The 20319-nt window shown below is 41.8% G+C and overlaps 1 protein-coding gene across 35 annotated transcripts in view; it reads left to right on the top strand.

Moving 5' to 3' along the window:
- The window catches only part of LOC106577623 (receptor-type tyrosine-protein phosphatase delta), a 645315-nt gene that overhangs the window by 528552 nt on the left and 96444 nt on the right, over nucleotides 1–20319 (top strand). For 17 of the 35 annotated variants that reach the window (XM_045701357.1, XM_045701370.1, XM_014155849.2 and 14 more), the window contains 3 exons: nucleotides 17803–17991; nucleotides 19223–19231; nucleotides 20074–20091. In XM_045701357.1, the coding sequence (XP_045557313.1) occupies nucleotides 17803–17991; nucleotides 19223–19231; nucleotides 20074–20091 (216 nt within the window). The remainder of the gene's footprint in view (nucleotides 1–17802; nucleotides 17992–19222; nucleotides 19232–20073; nucleotides 20092–20319) is intronic. The other 18 variants (XM_014155859.2, XM_014155852.2, XM_045701361.1 and 15 more) reach the window with 3 other exon arrangements.

Genomic DNA, 20319 nt, shown 5'->3' with positions numbered 1-20319 from the left:
GAACATTCCGTGGGCTGTGGGGACTTAAAGGTCGTCAAGTGGGAGTGTATCAGTCTGAGTCAAGGGGTGCTAATGCAGGTGCTTGACTTTGATCTTGGCCATACTCAAGTCATTTTCTACTAGATTAATCGGGCACTTCAGGGTCACTCCTAATGCATCTAACGATGCTCTCGAGAAACCTCTTTAAGCCTGCCTACAAGGGTATTGCTAATTAAAGCCAAACAGCTTTAGACTGGCAAAAAAACAAGGTATGGCAAAGCCTAACTTTAGTTGAATTATTTCAAATGTGTTATACAAAAGTATTGAAGTTATTTGCGAGGCCACATGACATTCTTTGCTCATTCTGCTGATTTTTGTGGCTGTATAGAATACATTGAGAACAAGTCTCTCAAACAAAAAGTTTACCACGAGTTTCAAACTCACCTTTCAAGGTTCACGTGTCCTATGACAAGACCTTGAGCCTAGAAATAGCCATTTGTGTAATGCATGCCTCAAAACTACCCACGTCCCGTGGCGACACCCCAACTTCTGCCGCAGTAAATTCTGTCTGCTTAATTGAAAAGCATGATGTAACCCGGGTTCCATTAAGGCCTGTTGGGACACAAGTTGTCCGTTCTTGTTAGTCCAAGAATGACTAATCCCCACTTTCTGCAGCAAGCTCTTAGCCCCAGTCTTTTCAATTATTTATTTACCGTTTTCCTCTGGCCATTTATGGAGCACTGCCATTCTCAGATGGACATGAACTTGTATGAAGTCTGTTCTCTCAGACATGGACGAGCACTGAGACATGACCTGTAAAATATCACAGTGTTGTTATACAAAATAGTTGAAGTTCAGGGAGAAAATTGGGAAGAGTTCTTACATTTGAGAGCATGGCTTGCCTTACATAAACAAAAGCACCCTGATTTTTAACTAAACTTGTAGCACATGCTCTTTTAAAAATGTATCTGCCCGCTGAAACCTGCCTGGCCTGTTTCACACCTAAAAAAATGAATTGATGAATACTGCAGGAAAATAATGTGCTTCATGCACAGATCACACCAGGTCATTAGGAACACCTGTTTGACCAAACTGACCCATTTGTTTCTGAATGTAAGGCACATGAAGGTTAATGAACCAATACGATATCTTACAGGCCGACCTTCTGTCTTGTTTTCCTGACCAGCAGGGAGGCTAACCTGGTCTCCGACACTCCCCTGGACTCCTGCTGGGACGGGCTTCTGGCCTGGGTCTGTGTCAGTGCTCCCTATCCAGATATACAGTACCAGTCAAAAGTTTGGACACACCTTCTCATTCAAGGGTTTTTCTTTATTTGTACTATTTTCTACATTGTAGAATAATAGCAAAGACATCAAAACTATGAAATAACACATATGGAATCATGTAGTAAACAAAAAAATGTTAAACAAATCAAATATGTTTTAGATTTTAGATTCTTGAAAGTAGCCACCCTTTGCCTTAATGACAGCTTTGCACACTTGGCATTCTCTCAACCAGATTCACCTGGAATGCATTTCCAACAGTCGTGAAGGAGTTCCCACATATGCTGAGCACTGGTTGGCAGCTTTTCATTCACTCTGTGGTCCAACTCATCCAAAACTATCTCAATTGGGTTGAGGTCGGGTGATTGTGAAGGCCAGGTCATCTGATGCAGCACTCCATCACTCTCCTTCCTGGTCAAATAGCCCTTACACAGCCTGGAGGTGTATTTGGGGTCATTGTCCTGTTTAAAAACAAATGATAGTCCCACTAAAATTTGGACTCATCAGACCAACGGACAGATTTCAACCGGTCTAATGTCCATTGCTCATGTTTCTTGGCCCAAGTAAGTCTCTTCTTATTATTGGTGTCCTTTAGTAGTGGTTTCTTTACAGCAATTTGGCCTCATTCACAATCTCCTCTAAACAGTTAATGTTGAGATGTGTCTGTTACTTGAACTCTGTGAAGCAGTTATTTGGGCTGCAATTTCTGAGGCTGGTAGTGGTTTCTTTACAGCAATTTGACAATGAAGGCCTCATTCACAGTCTCCTCTGAACAGTTGATGTTGAGATGTGTCTGTTACTTGAACTCTGTGAAGCAGTTATTTGGGCTGCAATTTATGAGGCTGGTATCACAAACAAACTTATCCTCTGCAGCAGAGGTAACTCTGGGCCTTCCTTTCCTGTGGCGGTCCTCATGAGAACCATTTTCATCATAGCGCTTGCTGGTTTTTGTGACTGCACTTGAAGAAACGTTCAAAGTTCTTGAAATTTTTCAGATTGACTGACCTTCATGTCTTAAAGTAATGATGGACTGTTGTTTCTCTTTGCTTATTTGAGCTGTTCTTGCCATAATATGGACTTGGTCTTTTACCAAATAGGGCTATCTTCTTTATACCACCCCTACCTTGTCACAACACAACTGACTGGCTCAAACGCATTAAGAAGGAAAGAAATTCCACAAAGGAACTTTTAACAAGCTGTTAATTGAAATGCATTCCAGGTGATTACCTCATGAAGCTGGTTGAGAGAATGCCAAGAGTGTGCAAAGCTGTCATCAAGGCAAAGGGTGGCTACTTTGAAGAAACTCAAATATAAAATATGTCTTCTTTTTTTGTATATTTTTATTTATTTTGCACTTGTTTGGTTACTAAGTGATTCCATATTTGTAATGTCTTCACTATTATTTTACAATGTAGAAAATAGGAAAATGAAGAAAAACCCTTGAATGAGTAGGTGTGTCTGAACTTTTGACTGGTACTGTATGTTGTGGAACAAAATGTACAAGTTAATGATTAGTGGATGTGATTGTATTCCTTATCTTAAGACTGGGGAGGGGTAAGGTAATAGTCTGATCTCTACTTTTCCTTGTTGGAGCTTCATGGGAATACAATGAAAGATCAACTGTTATTGTTTATCTCAATGCTACACTTATTCAGATTTTTTTACAGGATACCTGTAATACCCAAACTTCATTAAACATACTGTACATAGACTGAGTGTACAAAACATTAAGGACAACTGCTCTTTCCATGACATAGACTGACTAGGGGAATTCAGGTGAAAGCTATAATCCCATATTGATGTCATTTGTTAAATCCACTTCAATCAGTGTAGATAAAGGGGAGGAGACAAGTTAAAGAAGGATTTTTTAGCATTGAGACAATTGAGACATGGATTGTGTATGTGTGCCATTCAAAGGGTAAATGAGCAAGACAAAAGATTTAAGTGTCTTTGAACGGGGTATGGTATTAGGTGCCAGGCGCACCGGTTTTGTCAAGATCTGCAAAGCTGCTGGGTTTTTCACATTCAACAGCTTCCCGTGTGTATCAAGAATGGTCCACCACCGAAAGGACATCCAGCCAACTTCACACAACTGTGGGAAGCATTGGAGTCAAAATGGGACAGCATCCCTGTGGAACGCTTTCGACACCTTGTAGAGTCCATGCCCCAACGAATTGAGGCTGTTCTGAGGGCAACTCAATATTAGGTGTCCTTAATGTTTTGTACACTCAGTATATGTCACACAAATACATGATGCTATACACCTAAATACAGTTAAAATACAGTTCTTCAAAGTAGAACGTACAATACATAGCCCAAATGATTCTGAGCAGGTTAGACGTACAATAATAGACTTGTTAAAACATGAGAATTAAATGAATGAAAGTCCTCATGGCATTAAGCATGAAATCCTCAAAAGGGCTTCATCACAGACAGGAAAGCATCTTTAGGAAAGAAACACCAGCACTACGCTGTTTATGTATTCCTAGCCACATCTTCTTTATTTACAAATGTTTATTGTGCTCAGAAGGAGAGATTGGAGGTTGATGGACTGTTAAAACCAGAGCTCCCTAGCGTACGCCTTCCGGATGATGAAGAAAAAAATAAAGAGACTCGCATCTCTGATTTGTGTTTGGCAAATAGCTCTGAGCTTTTTTGAAGTAGCTTTTCTTTTTCTTTGCTCCTCCTCTGAATATTACTAATCATAACAGAAAAAGTGCTGATGGCAGATAAGATGACGAATAAGAATTTTTTACCCCACGCTAAACAAATGAGGTTCCGTTTTCTAAGGAAAATTGATTCATCGCTCAGGGTAACAGACAGCAAATGGAATATGCTAAGTGAAAACCTAAACAGAGGCATAGGCAGCGAGGGGGGGAGGAGAGAGAGAGAGAGAGATGTAGAGACACCCAGACAGAAAGAAAGAGGTGGATATAAAAGGATGAAAAGACAAACTCATGTAAAAATAGGAGGAAGGAGTCACAGAAGGACATTCTGACAAGAGAGAGGTAGACAAACAAAAGTGGTAGAGGGAGGCAGCGTCTACCTATTATTTTCTATAAACCCCTCCCTTTTCAGCTTTCCCTCCCTCCCTCCACCCTCCATGCTCCCTCTAGGTGATCTCCACCACTCAAAGGTAGTACATCTGTCTGAGCTGAAGTGCAGTCTGCAAAGCTGGGTGAGCATTTGAGTCAAAACAGAGATTTGTGCCTGCCTGCCTGCCTGGCCAGGCCTGTGGAGAGAAGGCCTCAGTGTCCGTCCTTCTCCATCTCTCCTTTTCATCTTTCTCTTTATCCATCCATTTCAGCCCAACTGACCCCCGGGGCATCTGACACACACTCACTCCCGACCTCTCTACCTACCCCCCTGTCTCCCTCGCTCTGCTCTCTGTGCTTAAGTGTAAATAGAGGGATATCATGGCCAATTTGTCATGTTTATGAATGTCGCAGCTCTGAGAATATGCACAGGCCCCTTGCCAGCAGTGCAGTGGCATCACATACAGGTAACTGCCAAAATAATGGAAACACTTAAGTAAATGGGGGATACAAAGTATATTGATAGCAGGTGCTTCCACACAGGTGTGGTTCCTTAGTTAATTAATCAATTAACATCCCATCATGATTAGGGTCATGTATAAAAATGCTGAGCAGGTCATTATTTTGGCCATTATTTGGCTACCATGGATATGACCCCTTTGGATGACAATGCTCAGAGTTGTCATTGTCATCCACAAGTGGTCACTGAATGGTTTGATGAGCATGAAAATGATGTAAACCATATGCCACGGCCGCCTCAGTCACCAGATCTCAACCCAATTGAACACTTATGGGACATTCTGGAGCGGTGCATGAGATAGCATTTTCCACCACCATCAAAAAAAACACAAAATAATGGAATTTCTTGTGGAAGATTGGTGTCACATTCCTCCGATATAGTTCCAGACACTTGTAGAATCTATGCCAAGGTGCATTTAAGCTGTTCTGGCTCATCGTGGCCCAATGCCCTATTAAGACACTGTAAGTTGTTTCCTTTATTTTGGCAGTTACCTGTTCATCTCTGTTGCACTCAGGTCAGCTGATGTAATCTACTAGCTACTGGTCTGACAGATTGGTGACTGGGCTACAGGGACTGCAGGCATGGAGGAACAGTGTGTGGGGTTAGTTTAGAGGGGCTGGCCTATGGAATCCCATCACTTCCCTATCTGTCATTTTACAGTGAAAGGGATTTTTGGCTTGGCAGGAGCAGTGTTCAGTTCGGAACAGTGTGATTTCTGCGAGAGGCCGTTTGTCCTCGTAATGAACCTCTCATATTAAAAGAGCAAGCGTTTTGCGTAAATTTATGTGGGGAATAACGTTTTCAAAAGATAAAATAAAAATCAAATCAATTTTTATTAGTCACTTGCGCCGAATACAACAGGTGTAGACTTTACCCAGAAATGCTTACTTACGAGCCCTTTCACAACAATGTGGAGTTAAAAAGTAAGAAAATATTAGAAAAATAAAAAAGTAAATAGTAACACAATAAAACAACAATAATGAGGCTATGTACAAGGAGTCCTGGTACTGAGTTAATGTACGAGGTAGTTGAGGTAAAAGAGGAATAATGTGCATAATGTAGATAGGGGTAAAAGTGACTACGCAATCAGGATAGATCATAAACAGAGTAGCAGCAGCGTATGTGAAGAGTGTGAACTTGTGTTTATGTGTGTGTGGCGTCAATATGCATGTTTAGTGTGTGAGTGTGTTTGTATATGTGTGTTGGAGTGTCAGTGTAGTATGTATGAGTGTGGGGGTAGAGTCCAGTGAGTGTGCATAGAGCCAGTGCAAGAATCTCAATGCAAAAAAACAAAGGGGGTCAATGCAAATAGTTCAGCAGTCTTATGGCTTTGGGGTAGAAGCTGTTCAGGAGCCTTTTGGTCCCAGACTTGGCGCTCCGGTACCGCTTGCCGTGCGGTAGCAGAGAAAAGAGTCTATGACTTGGATGGCTGACACCACCTTGTATAGAGTTTCTGGATGGCAGGGAGCTCGGCCCTAGTGATGTACTGGGCCGTACGCACTACCCTATTAGCTCCTTGCGGTCGGATGCCAAGCAGTTGCCATACCAAGCATTGATGCAGTCAGTCAGGATGCTCTCAATAGTGTAGCTGTTGAACTTTTTGAGTGTCTGAGGGCCCATACCATTGATGTGAGCCATGACCAGCCTTTCAAAGTGTTTTATGACTACAGATGTGAGTGCTACAGTGCGATAGTCATTCAGTCAGGTTACCTTGGCGTTCTTGGCACTGGGGCTATTGTGGTCTGCTTGAAACATGTAGATATTACAGACTGGGTCAGGGAGAGGTTGAAAATATCAGTGAAGACACTCGCCAGCTGGTCAGCACATGCTCTTAGTACGCATCCTGGTAATCCATCTGGCCCTGCGGCCTTGTGAATGTTAACCTGTTTAAAAGGTCTTATTCACATCGGCTACGGAGAGCGTTATCACACTGTCATCCGGAACGGCCGGGGCTCTCATGCATGGTTCAGTGTTGCTTGCCTCGAAGCTAGCATAGAAGGTATTTAGGTAGTCTGATAGGTTTGTACCACCGGACAGCTCGCGGCTGGGTTTCCCTTTGTAATCCATAATAGTTTGCAGTAAATGTTATTAGTAGATGTTATTGTTAGCTAATCGGTTTTAAACTGCCTTTCTATAGATAGACTCCTGGACTTTTAAATGTACGTTTTTCAGTGTCATCCTGAATGAAGAATGACTGGGAGTGTTCTTCTGTGAGTGAGGTTTGGAAAATAGAAAATAAAGCAGCCAATGATTAATTGATTGACTCTGCAACAGAGTCCCCATAATCTTACGCATTAGCCGAGTGTGTTTTAAAAGCAAATAAGAAGCATTCAATGAATTATGGAATCTCAAAGGGGATTTATAAGGAAACAATCAGTGGAGAGAGCGAGTGGGGAGAGGATGCTATTTTTCACTGAAACAGAATGGCTGAGGTTAGAGAGCTTTCTCCTCCCCCACCGTCTAACTTCTCTCTCTTCCCTACTCTCTCTCTCTCCCTCTCTCTCTGACCTTCCCTTCCTCTCTCTCTGTCTCACTTTCCACCTTTTTTTCCCCCTCCCTCCCACACTCCCTCACTCCCTCTCTCCCTCTTTTACTCTCCATGCTAAAGAAATTCCCATGCACATTTGTAATGGGATACCTAGCCTCTTGTCAAAGCTGATACATTATGTTAATGAGTAGACCGGACACAATTTCACAACTCATCCTGTTCAACCCCACAGGCGATGGAAGGTGAAAAACACAGCAGAAGTTGAAAATCCACTCAGTCCCAGCGATTTTCACAAATGTAACTTTGTGGCCTGTAAATTAGCTGCATCATTTTTAAGAGGAACATTTGTTTTGCAGGGTACAGTTGATGCCATTCTCTGTTTGGGAGGCGTGGTAGAAATACCACAGTCCCTTATTGCTGCACTTGGAAATAGGCAAAATAATCGATTTTTATCCTACTGTATAATTGGTTTAATTGCCTTTACTGTCTGCTTGTAGGACCTTGAATACACTCACCAGTTACAACTATATCCCTCGTAACTTAGTTACATACTGCGTACATAGTATCAGTGCTTCCCAAACATTACTGTATAGGGTCCCAATGTCTGCTAATTTGTCTAAATGCTGTCTATTACTCAACGCATTGTGCGATTACACGACTATCAACACCAACTGTACTTGGCTCACTGTACCAAATACCTGATACTGTTTACCCAGGGTCACCCAATCCCAGATGTTTACACAGCCGAGGTAACTGGGCCAGGGGCTTTCACTGCAAAGTTCAACTATTCATTTGCTTTCCAAATCCCCAGAGGATTACGGAGCACCGACAATTCCCGCATGCATTTGTGAATGTCAATTGTCGGGAAGATTTTATTTACCCCCCCTTTCTTTTTTGCTTTAAAGCCACTAGTGTATTATTTTCACCGATCAGATGTCAAATGCAGATAACTCCCACAATGTAACATCAATGACTCAATGAGTTTCAAACCCCCCCCCCCCAAAAAAAGACTGGAGCCCAAAAAACCCTGCTGTGTTTTAAGGCAGTCTGTGTTCTCTGAGCTTTGTACTGGTCTACCAAGTACAAGCCTGAATTATATATTTGGGAAATCCCCCATGCATGCTGTGTCTCGTTTACTAAGTGCTGGTTATGAGGATTGCGTCTGCCATGATTGTATTAGTACTTTGACGGTTATCTAATCTAATGCCTTTTGATGTAAGGAAGCTTATTGGGGGATGTTGCTAGTCATGAAGTCGAGTGATGTGGAGTGAAGCATATCATCTGATATTGTATAGAATGGATTTAAATTCCTAACTGTAATGCCCTAATAAGATGAATATGATGCTGCAATACACCAATATAATTCATTCAGTCACATGATCTATCTAACATATCTCGATGTAAACATCAAATACTATTTTGGGAACTTGTATTGTACTGTATTTGGTGTGTGCTGTCTTGGATTATATTAAGTGCTCCATCCCAACCTTGAGAACCTTGCAATCGGTGGCAGTTTTGACGTGTGTTTCTCTGCATGGTTTGCTGCACCAGCCCCTCCGTGAGATACTTGACTCCATTGATGGTCAAAGATCATCACTTTTCACTTGCATCTGACGTATTCCAAGTATTCTGTCCGAGGTGACATTGAGATGTTTATAATCTGACAAGGAATCCAACAGAATCCCACAATCGAGGCGGATCAAGTTCCAGTGTGATGGGCATACATGTTATTACAATTTTCTCAGTCACTGAGTCTTAAACAAGCCCTTTGTGGACAGCACTGTGTATTAAAGGGATATGTTGTGTTTGAGTAGCTTGCGCTGATGTGCTATCAGTAAAGAGAAGTCGATTGACAATATCAGTATCGCAAAACTCCTAGTGGCCAATAACCTTTCACGCCAAAGAACTCAAGCCTCTCTCTCTCTTACACACACACACACACACACACACACACACACATACAACCATTATCCTAGTCCATATCGAGACCACACCGTCAGCACACCTTTTATCGGTTGTGATGCGTCAAAAATTGTACAATTCCTGCTTCACATGAACTATTATCTGTTTAACACAAATAAACACAAAAATGTGACCATACATTTTAGGTGTGTCACAGTGACAGAGACCGAAGGCCTGTGAAACCAAGATGTCAGCAGTAGGAAATTGTTATCACTGTTTTATATTGTGTCAATTCTAGACCCTTCATTCTCTGCTTCCTCCACTTGTTCTGCTTGAAACATGAATAATACATACATTTTATAATCAATTTATTTCATTGTAAGATATAAATTGTATTAAAGCAGATTTCCTTTGGCCAAAATAACCCGGGAAGGGTATGTTTATAAGGAAATCTAATTTCCAAGACCTCTCTTAGCCTGTCGCCCTATTTCCTGTTTCAAAGAAGCTCATTTAAATCACAGTCAAACATGGACAAACTATTTTCAAGCAATACAAAGCAATTTTTGCTAACCCTTGACCCTTTTCCTAACCTTAACCTCAGTCTCCTGACCTGCTAGGTTAATTCTCCTAACCTGCTACGAAAAAGCCACTTCGGTATCGAAGTGGAGTGAGAAGAGTGTTTCCTCAGTCAAACATCTGTGCATGCACAATAATTCAGTAATATGTGAGTGATATCACAATGCACTTTCAGGGTCCAAAAATTCATACAGGGACACGTTTCACCTCCTGTAAAGGGATATGGATAAAATGATGGATGGATATGTGGAGAAATACAGCTCTATTCTGTCTATCAAAAGGCTCTCTTTGAGGTGGAACTGTCACAATTTGGAATATCCCAACCCAGCTGTACATTGCTGATAAAGCAAAGGTGGGTAGATTTAGAGGCCTGTCATCGTTGATGTGCTCGACTGTAAAATATCACATTTTGACCGCGTTGAGAACTGCGCCTTGTAAGTAGAGCGTGGGGGAAGACAACAACGGGACTGTGAAAGATGTAGGGAAAAACAGAATGAGAGATAGAGAAAAAGGAGAGCAAATGGCGTCATATGATTAACACAAAGAGAAATTAGTGTGTGCCTTTGTTCATGAAGAACTCTTACGTTTGGTCGAGTAATTTTGCTTGAGAGAAAACAAAAGCATAATTAACAGTTCCGCCTCAAATGCCAAAAACAATATAATTGAATACATCAGTTGAACTGGTGCAGAGAGAGGAACATTTTGTTGAAGAGGATTCAGGTTTGCCATTTAGTTGATGGACTAACACATTTGTATTGAACTTTATGGGAAAATGTAAACAGTTTGTCAAATTAGGGTGAATGATGCCGTCATTGTACAATAAGCTGTCCTATTCAATTCCACACAACATTGCTTATTTTTCTTCAAAAGTATGTCTCAACCATTAAGCACCTTCAAGTAACATACTGTAGTCCATGGCCAAACAAAATAAACAATGTTTTTCCATCACAAAAGAATACCAAATCCTGGGCATGCTACACTGCTACGTAAACATCTGGGTCACGTGCTGTATTGAAACAGAGGGGCTGGCACAGATTAACTCTATAACGTTAGTGTTGCACAGTCCGCCCTCTTTGTCAAAAGGAATTTACCCACACGTCCCACACTGTTGGACATCTGCCAGTGTCCTGGGATTATGGTCAAGTCCTGAGTACGTCATGGCGCCAGTCATCCTGAGATGGCCTTTTCTGGCAGATTTTTCCGGCCTGCAGATTTCATCCCTTCATCTATGTCCTGAGAGATGATTTATTACATGATTTATCCCGTGCTCCGGCACCATTTTTCATACGCTAAGACCATTTCCATTTAGTCCTCTCCCGAGGTCACTGCACTCTGTCTTTCATTCTCTCGTTCCCTCTCTCTCTCTGTTCTGTGTGCGCTGCATGCCTGCACTTGTAGGTCACTATTGTCCAAGTCCATAAAGCAACCAATACTTAGTTAGAACCCATTTACAATGAATGCCCAATCAGCAAGACAGGCCCAACTCAATTGTCATTGGAGCAGTGTTACAGAAGCAAAAGAGACATTTGGTTAACATTACTAACCTGGGGAAATTCTTCATCTTCCAGGCTGTTGCTTCATTTATTTGGTGCTTTGATAGCAGATACATTTCTAATCAGTGTGCCTTAACTGCACATTACACACTATACTGCGAGAAGAAACGGCTGTGGTTGACGCTGCTGTGGCATTTAAGGGGGAAAGCAAATAGTTTACTGTCACATTTAAAAGGAAATGGAAAATGTTTTGTGGGCTTTTTGTGCTGGCTGAAAAACCTTATCTCGTGAACACTGAGAAGAAGACTAAGAGCGCATCCTAAGCTGGGCATGCTGGACAACAAAGCTAAAAGGAGTGAGAAATTTTAAACGGATGGGTGTCATACTTGAAGAGTTCCCCCACCGACATTCCAGCATTCCGATAATCCGCCATTTTCAGGCAGGAGGGATTCCCAAACCACAATGCGTCTCAGCACGCTCTTTCTCCTGCGTGGCGCCACAGCAACTGACCTGTGACAGCCTCTTTAAGTAGATTGTATCCGCTCAAAAACGTCCAACAAATATATCTTATTATGGCCTGCAGGGATTTTCCCAGAAGAATAACCTCAAGCCTCGGGTGAAAAGTTTAGTTCCGCCTGGGGGGAAAAAAGACCTGACTGGATCCAATCCCCATGTGGCTGGCACGAAATTAAAGCCGGAATGTGACCGGAAAGGTTTATGTCTTTATGGATTCATTTTTTGGGGGGAGAGTACACCGCACCGCACCAAAGACTTATTTCCTTTCCTCACATCCCTTTGTACTTATTAGGTAATTTTGGAGTTGAATGCAATGTGATTTATGGAAACCTATGCCCTACCATCGCTGTATTAGAAGTGTTGACAGACAGATTTACAAAATATTCCACAACCCAATATTCTAGTCAGGATCGTGTGAGGGTGACAAAGAATGTCACACAGGAAGTGCACACTTCCTGACTTCCTCTCCCCAGGTCAAGTCTTTGGAGTGTCAACAGGAAGCTGTCTGTCAAAGAAGTGGTTTATAATCGTTCTGTAAATCTTCTGTCAACGTTGAGCAAATATCAAGTGGCAGAACTAGACATTCAGCCCCTTGGTTCAGCTGCACTGTCACCTCGCTGTGCTAATGAATCGCTTCCCGTCGAGATAACCACATTAGGCCCTCAACGTTCTGTAAACAGGGTTCCCCCTCCTCTCTCCCTCTATACACCATTACGCAAACTGGGCTAAGTTGGTCGGGTAAACAGTAACTAATCACATCCCAAATGTTAGTCTGGTCTGTCGAGACTCAATTAGCCAGATTTAATTAGCGGTCCTCCCAAGGAGAATATTACTTATGTTTGTCTGTTGTAATTACATGACTGTGCAAAGGGGGTGTCATGCCAGGGTGTTTTCTGAGAGTTCTTTGGGGTTAGGGGAGAGGGGTTTGGTGGTGGCAGTTGAGACATTTATAGGGCTGGTTAGTGTTACCAAATGAGTGTTTTTTTTATATACTTGTATGGCTACCCTTGTCATTGTGGAGAAGCATGTTGTTAGGGAGACACTGCGGAGACATAAGAGTGAACGATAGACATCATTTGCTAATAGCCTGAGCTTATGTCCAATGACCTCATGTATTTTGTGAAAATATGCTCACTGAGGTACTATTTGAGCCAATGTCTTTTTTTTCCTACCCTCGCATACTTGGCACCAGGTTCCTATAGTGCCTGATGGCCTGACTGGTTAATGTGTGCAAATTGTCATTGGGAGTCCTTTTATATCAAGCACCAGTGCTCAGCAGTTCTTTCGAAGGTGACTTCAGCATTACTCCCCTCCATCTCATTTAGTGTGTAGATCCATTGTTGAATACAGTATGGTCTTGAGCAAAGTTATAAAATTTCCCTTGTCTGAAACTGTCCTTGAGCTTTCAGTTTTTTTTTCTTCCAGTGACGTGAAAAAGAAACCGCACAGAGGCCCCTTTATGCTGCATTTCACGTTTTACTTCAATCCACAGAGAATAGTGATGTCATGCATGCTGTACTCAGACACACAGAGAACCCACTCACAGACATTAGCACATACAAGTGTAAAGGACATCAGCGAGTACCACTTCCTCCCGATTCAGCCCATACCTGGCGAACTCGGGACCTCTGCCTTGCTAGCACACGTGACCACCCTCCTGAAGCGTCTTACCAGTCGGCACCACGCAAAAAGCTAGCTAATCGCTGGCGGAAATGGGGACGCCTCAGGCTGAATAGTACGTTTTACACATCCCCATGTGCTACACAAGCGTGCACACACACAAACACAAATTAAAACTTATCCAATTTCCAATTCTATCACAGGAAACAGCCAATAGTTTCCTGAGTGGTAATGAATTAGCCCGGGTTGATCATTTATGTAACCGCAAGTCGAAAACCCAACCCAAGCCCTGACTATTAGCGGAACTGCAAACATAGCACATGGTCAAATTGCTATCCGCTCGGCCCCCTTTGATTGATTAATTAATTAATTAATTGTTTATTATTTGTTTTGTCAATAACTCCACAGTTTTTCAAAAAGGCATACAACAAACATCAGGTCTGCCACATAAATTAACTAGCGATTTACTCTTGTTTAATTTGGTTCTCTCGGCCTCCTGAAGAAAATGCTGCCGCAGCTTCGGACGATTTGAGTTGTTAATCACACCAGAAGGGGAGGAAAGGTGTTTAATTTCCTCCTTTATTTATTAGCGCAATGCTAATTTATTCTGTGAGGTAAATGAATGTACTGGGAGTGGCAGAGGAAGGCGAAAAGGGACTGTGGGAAGATATTTTTATATTACCTAGGGTAGTTTTAGAGTTATGGTCGGGCAGTGTCTGCAGATACCTCACAGCTGATGTCATGACTTCTTAGCTGTTCTGGAGGAGCACAACTGCACAAAAGGACTGTAAATCATATTGTGAGGTCCGCAGGAATGTGTTCAAAAGGCCAGAAAATGTTTCTTTACCAGATCATTGTTTTCAGACCGACCAATACAGCAGTCTCAGCTGCCCTTATGTTATTGGAGTTGAACCAAAGGGAAATGACAGGGATGCCAAGGAATCCTTGAACATTACCTAACTTCAAACTGTGCAACATGTAGTGGATACTGTAACATTGTAGTCTACAAGACAGCATCGTAGGCAACAAATTGAACAGGCAATACAGCGGTTTGTCTGACATGAAAGAAGAATGCTATGACATACCTTAGATCTCTCAAACTTAGTTGATATGGTGTCAAACAATAGAATTCTGACACAGACCTTACAGTGGATATATTTAAACATGTAGACTATGGAGCAGACTTTTCAAGGCTATTGCTTTTGCCCAGCACGAGAGCAACTTTGATTGCTCAGAGAAAGGCTAAATTCTGATCTCCTGAGCACCTTTTTGTCCCTTCAACGATACATTGTACTTTTCTACGGAGTTTGTTTTTTAGGCTGCACGATTGTCACATCCGATTATGATATTCAACATGCGTCCATATTCCGAGGCATGTTCCTGGCTATTGTGTTCCAGCAGGTAGCTTTTGATTCGCTTTAGAAATCAACTGATTTCTCCGTTCGACCTTGCAACGGGCTGTGGGAGGCTCAGGAGTGGGAGCTACCTCGCACAATTAATTCCTCTTCCTCCTCCTCCTCCTCTCCCTCCTTTCAAACGAAACACCTCTGCAAACCCATTCTCTTTCATTAGGCTATTTCTTTAATGGCACTTTAACACAGAGGTTCTTTTTATGAAAGAAATGTACCGTCCTTTTCTTTTTTTCCTGTCTTCTTTTTTCTTTTTACTTGGAATCTAAAACCGTTTCCTGTTTCTTTTATGCAGTGTGGGCAACGGCTGTAACCAGTAGATTTATTGTCACATTTGATGTATTAATCCGCAAAGCTAAGCTTTTAAGGCGTTCTCCTTGCCCAGCATTCTTATCTGTATGCCCCTAAGTCATGAGAGGTGGCATTTTTCTAAATCGTTTTTAAGTAATACATCTTTGTGAGAGAAATGTTAATGTTAGGCTCTCTAAATAGGTTATTTTTCTCATAACTTATTCTCATAATTGTTGTTAACAACTAAAAGTAAGTCAATAATAACCAGACTCCTGATCATTTCGTTGTACAGATTTTAGACTATCAGTATTGCATTTGATTGGCCTGCATGAGTATCCAACATTCACATTTTAAAGCCTTATCTGATACCAAATCCCTGCCTTTAGCTATGGATAATTACCATGCAATGAGAGAGTATGTTTTGTGGTGACTTCTTTTTATATAATAGCCTCCATACTATACAGACTCCATACTATACAGACTCCATACTATACAGACTCCATACTATACAGACTCCATACTATACAGACTCCATACTATACAGACTCCATACTATACAGACTCCAAACTATACAGACTCCATACTATACAGACCCCATACTATACAGACTCCATACTATACAGACTCCATACTATACAGACTCCATACTATACAGACTCCATACTATACAGACCCCATACTATACAGACTCCATACTAAACAACAGTGGAAGTTTTGTATTTCTTCTAAGCACACGCTGTGGCTCTTTCTCGTGTCCTTCTCCCTCTCTCTGTCACTAGTTTCCTCAGTTACTACTCTCCATTTGCTTGCAGCGTGATTGATTTGTAACTCAAGATGTTAATAGAGTGCATGTAGCCTGTAGTGTCTCCCCAACAGGTAGCTCAATATGCCGCAATGGAGCTAAAATTAGTAGCGCGCTAAGCTGGGGTATTTATCGACTAATGAGGAACACATTCAAGGTTGTGTGAGAGTGAGGGTCTTAGTGCAGGACGAGGAAACATGACGCCAGCAAACTTTTAATAGGACCAACCCCCAGGGCATACCTCATTTCCTTAATGGCCAATGATCAAGAAGAAGATACTTAGGATGCTTACATCAGACGTAACACCTTGGATTGAGAATTTATGCTAAACTGCGTGTTTGTGACATGTATTGCTAATGACACTTGAAATAGTGTTGTTATAAGATTCCTTACCCCTTTCCTTATTTGCAATTACTCTGAATCACAGCGACTTGAAAATGCGTTTCAGCCACCCCAAAGACACTCTCCAAGTTGATTTTCTAGCAGTTGACAGTCAAACCTATTTGATTATCAATAGAATGTCATTCTATTTCTGTGCTTATGCCCTCATAAATAGCATCCAATCGTTAAAGCAAACCTTGGTTCAGGTTGGGACACTAACTTGAAGAGGGGAAGTTTAGAAGCTCAAAACGAAGTTCCTCATTTGTAATGAAGTCCAATTCTTGAAAAGGATTTACCCACCAAGGTATCCTCTCCTGCCAGATACCCGAAAGCATCATTGGAAGGCAGCCCTGGCTATCGTCGGCTGCACAGAGACAGCGGCTGCTCAATGCTGTTTCCAGCCTGAAGTGTGTCTCATGAAACTTTAATGAAGAGAGCGACTCGAAATAGGTGGCGTTTGAGAGAAGGGAGGGAAAGACGCTAATTAGGCATATCACAACAGGGAGAGCGAAGCTTTAAGGTGTGCTTTATCCTCATTGGTATGCCAACCATGTTCCATATTAGCACTTTAGCATTAGCGGCTACCTGAACAAAGCTAAAGCAATAGCCATTTTGGATGGGATATGTTACCCAGTGCTCTCTGTAAGTCTTCTCTCACTGTGAAAGGAAGTCAGCTTCCTGCTAAGAGCTTCAAGGGGCCAGACAAGCTGATGTAGGCCTTTGATTGTCTTTGTTTGGTTAAAATGATTTTTTTTTTTGCACAGGAGCTGGAGCTGCGGGAGTTATCTTGTCTCGCATCTCAGAGAACAGGAAGGGGAGCAGCCCCCCCTTTCTAATAGCAGCACTTTGTGGTGGATACAGGGAAGAGACAAGCTTACGCAATGTGGCAGAGACACATGCACACCCTCCTGTCACACCATCCAATATGCACTTGTAAAGATGCTCAATACAGTACAAATAGTCAAAACACACCCCATTGTCAAGTGTCAGCTGTCTAAAAAAGCTGTTAAGTTTTGTGTCACATTTTGTGAATACAGAGCCTTGCTGAATATTGTGAGACTAGTGGTTATCTAAATGGTTCAATCTCCATGTTCATATTATTTTTATTTTCTGTCCATGTCAATTTAATAGCCTGGTAAATAAAGGGAAGGTTTCAGCAAAGTATATCTCAGATGGAAGCAGAAAATAGTAGTCACTGAATAACTGTTTATAACTTGACAATAGTATGAACACAATGCACACATCTCTCTATATGCCACTTTGCCTTGCTCTCTCTCTCTCTCTCTCTCTCTCTGTCTCTGTCTCTGTCTCTGTCTCTCTCTCTGACTCACACACATTATTGTTTATTCTAATTCTCCACACTCACAAACACAAACTCTCATTCTACCTCTCTCTCTCTCCTATTGCGTGTAATTATTTCTGCCATCTTCCTTTGGCTCTCTCGTCTCTCACTCCTCTCACTTGCACTCAATGAGCTCACAGCTATGGTTCTCTTGGTTTTCACAGAGGACCAACTGCCCCCTGGTTTCCCCACCATTGACATGGGTCCCCAGTTGAAAGTGGTAGAGCGAACTCGCACGGCCACCATGCTCTGTGCCGCCAGCGGCAACCCTGACCCAGACATCTCCTGGTTCAAAGATTTCCTGCCCGTCAACACCACCAACAACAATGGACGTATCAAGCAGCTCAGATCAGGTAGGGTGTCACTTCCGCCACCAGAACTAAACCGGGAGTACTCTTTCATATTTGTACCCTAATCCCTTCTGTTTCTGTTCTCTCATTTTCCTTCTCCTCTTCTTCTTTGGCTTTGATTTTGTAGGTAATGGAATTGTTTCTACTGCTTCTTCTTCCTTCTCTACTGTGTGTGTGTGTATCCTGGTGTGTGTCGTCTGTTCCTCCCATCCCTGTCTCTGGTGTTGTCATGGCTCCGTCGGTTGTCTCTGTGTGTTTTGCCGCTTCAGTCTGACTTCCACATTGCTCACTGCTGTGACTGTTCTTCTGACGAGTTAATTTTCTTTTGGTTAAGTTTAGTTGATTCCCTTTGACTGCCTCGATGCAGTGTTTGACGGATCCATTCTCTTTTGTTTTTTTATCTCTTGTTTTCTCTAATAAAACGATGAATATTCAACATTGGGCTTCATTCAGAACTTGCAAAGGAGCACCTGTGGTTTTTAGTAATTTTTTTTTTTTTTTTTAAAGGCTCCAAGAGACAATTGCAGAACGGAGTGAATAGGAAGACATTTAGGCTATTTCCTTTTCTAATTCTTTGTCGTTTTTTGTTGTGATTTAAACTAACACTTGTATTAAAACAGAAAATAAAAACTTCAGTCGAGGCACCTATTCCTTCCGGAATGTTTTCCGGCCTTAAGTAGCCACAGTAGTGTGTGAGGCTTGTGTCTAGCTTTCCCAGTCCCTTATTGACTCTCTCTGGATCTACTCCCTGCTTTTCCACGTAGACTCCAGATTTTTATTCTCTTTGCCTGTGGCTTATTCCCAATACTTCCTCATCCCATTCCTCTGAATATTCCAAGTTTCCTTTTAATGCGGTAAAGCATTAGAAATTCAGAATCCATCGGATATATGCTAGCGTTACTTAACTTGTAGTTTGGCTAGCAATATTTACTATTAGCATTCCTATTTGAGATTTTGCACTACTTCTCGTACAATTAGTCTTCTATGTTTGACCACCTGCCTTTTCAGATTTCACAGCTGTCCTTTGTTAAAATGTCTTGTTAACCCTCCTTTACCTTATTGTTAACAGAATCTGTGTAAATTAACCCTCTTTTTTTTATGTGCGACTTTTATTTTCCTGTGACGTAGAGTTGATAAAGTTTTAACTCTGAAAAAAAAAACTAATGTAACTTAACCTAAGGAATATAATAATATTTTTATGCTGTCTTTCTTCTCTCCGTATTTAAATCTACAGAATCCTTTGGTAAGTGCTTAGTTCTGAAGCACACTTCACTCCCAACTAATTTTTCTTCATGTTATAACTATTAATAAAATGCATGGCATGCATTTTACTAACAGTTAGTGTAGACACTAAGATAACGCTAGTGGCACACATACTTTCCCCCCCACAAAGCTTTCCTATAAGCAATACAGGCACCTTTTCCAGAGCACACACATTTCACCCAGCTTTAGCCCTGTAGATGCCATATCCCCCACCTTAGTAATAAAACCTACCTATCTACCCTCACTGTATGGTCAATCACTCACTCACCTACTCACAAGCTCTCTCTCTCTCACTGTCTCACTCTCTCACTCACTCACTCACTCACTCACTCACTCACTCACTCACTCACTCACTCACTCACTCGCTCAATAGAATTTAGCCAACCACCACTACAGAGATTTAAGCAGATGTTTAGCGATTACTAGGAGGTCAAGCTAAAGGGTTCCAGGTCTCTTAAACGAGTCTCTTCCCTCTCATATCCAAACTCCTCCAAGCCTTCCCTTCAGTAGATGGTCTTCAGAATCCATGCCACTTCCAAAATGGCACCTCCCCTGTGGCACACCACTGTACAACGTTCTCTGACCTTCTCTGACCTATGATACCTTCCTAAGATGAATCCTGTCTTTTTTTGCAAATAGAGTACAGAGTTCTCTCTCTTTCTAGCTCTCTCTCTCTTTCTCATTTCTCTTTCCTCTAGTCCGCTTTATTTACGTACTCTGTTTAAGTCTAATTTGATTCTTCTTCCAAAGCCCCCAGCCTGTATCTTCTCCTACTAATGATTCTTCTTTCTAATCTTATTTGCATTCATATTATCCACCCAGGTGGTACACCAATAAGAGGTAAGAGTGCTGAACTGATGTTCACAGAATGAACAAAACAAATTCATTCTTGCTGTCGTCCCATCCATCCGCCCGTCCGCCTTCATTTTTGTCCTGTTTCCCGACTCCAAATCCCATTTCGTTCCCATTATCGACCTTCCTTCTTATTTGTCCTGTTCTGTTGACTCCATCCAATCTCCATTTTTTGTCTATGCTTTATTTCCTCCTTTGAATTTTGATTTGAAGAGC

This window comes from Salmo salar, chromosome ssa18 (assembly GCF_905237065.1).
Source record: "Salmo salar chromosome ssa18, Ssal_v3.1, whole genome shotgun sequence".
Classification (NCBI taxonomy): Eukaryota; Metazoa; Chordata; class Actinopteri; order Salmoniformes; family Salmonidae; genus Salmo; species Salmo salar.
This window is presented reverse-complemented; position numbering and strand designations above follow the sequence as displayed.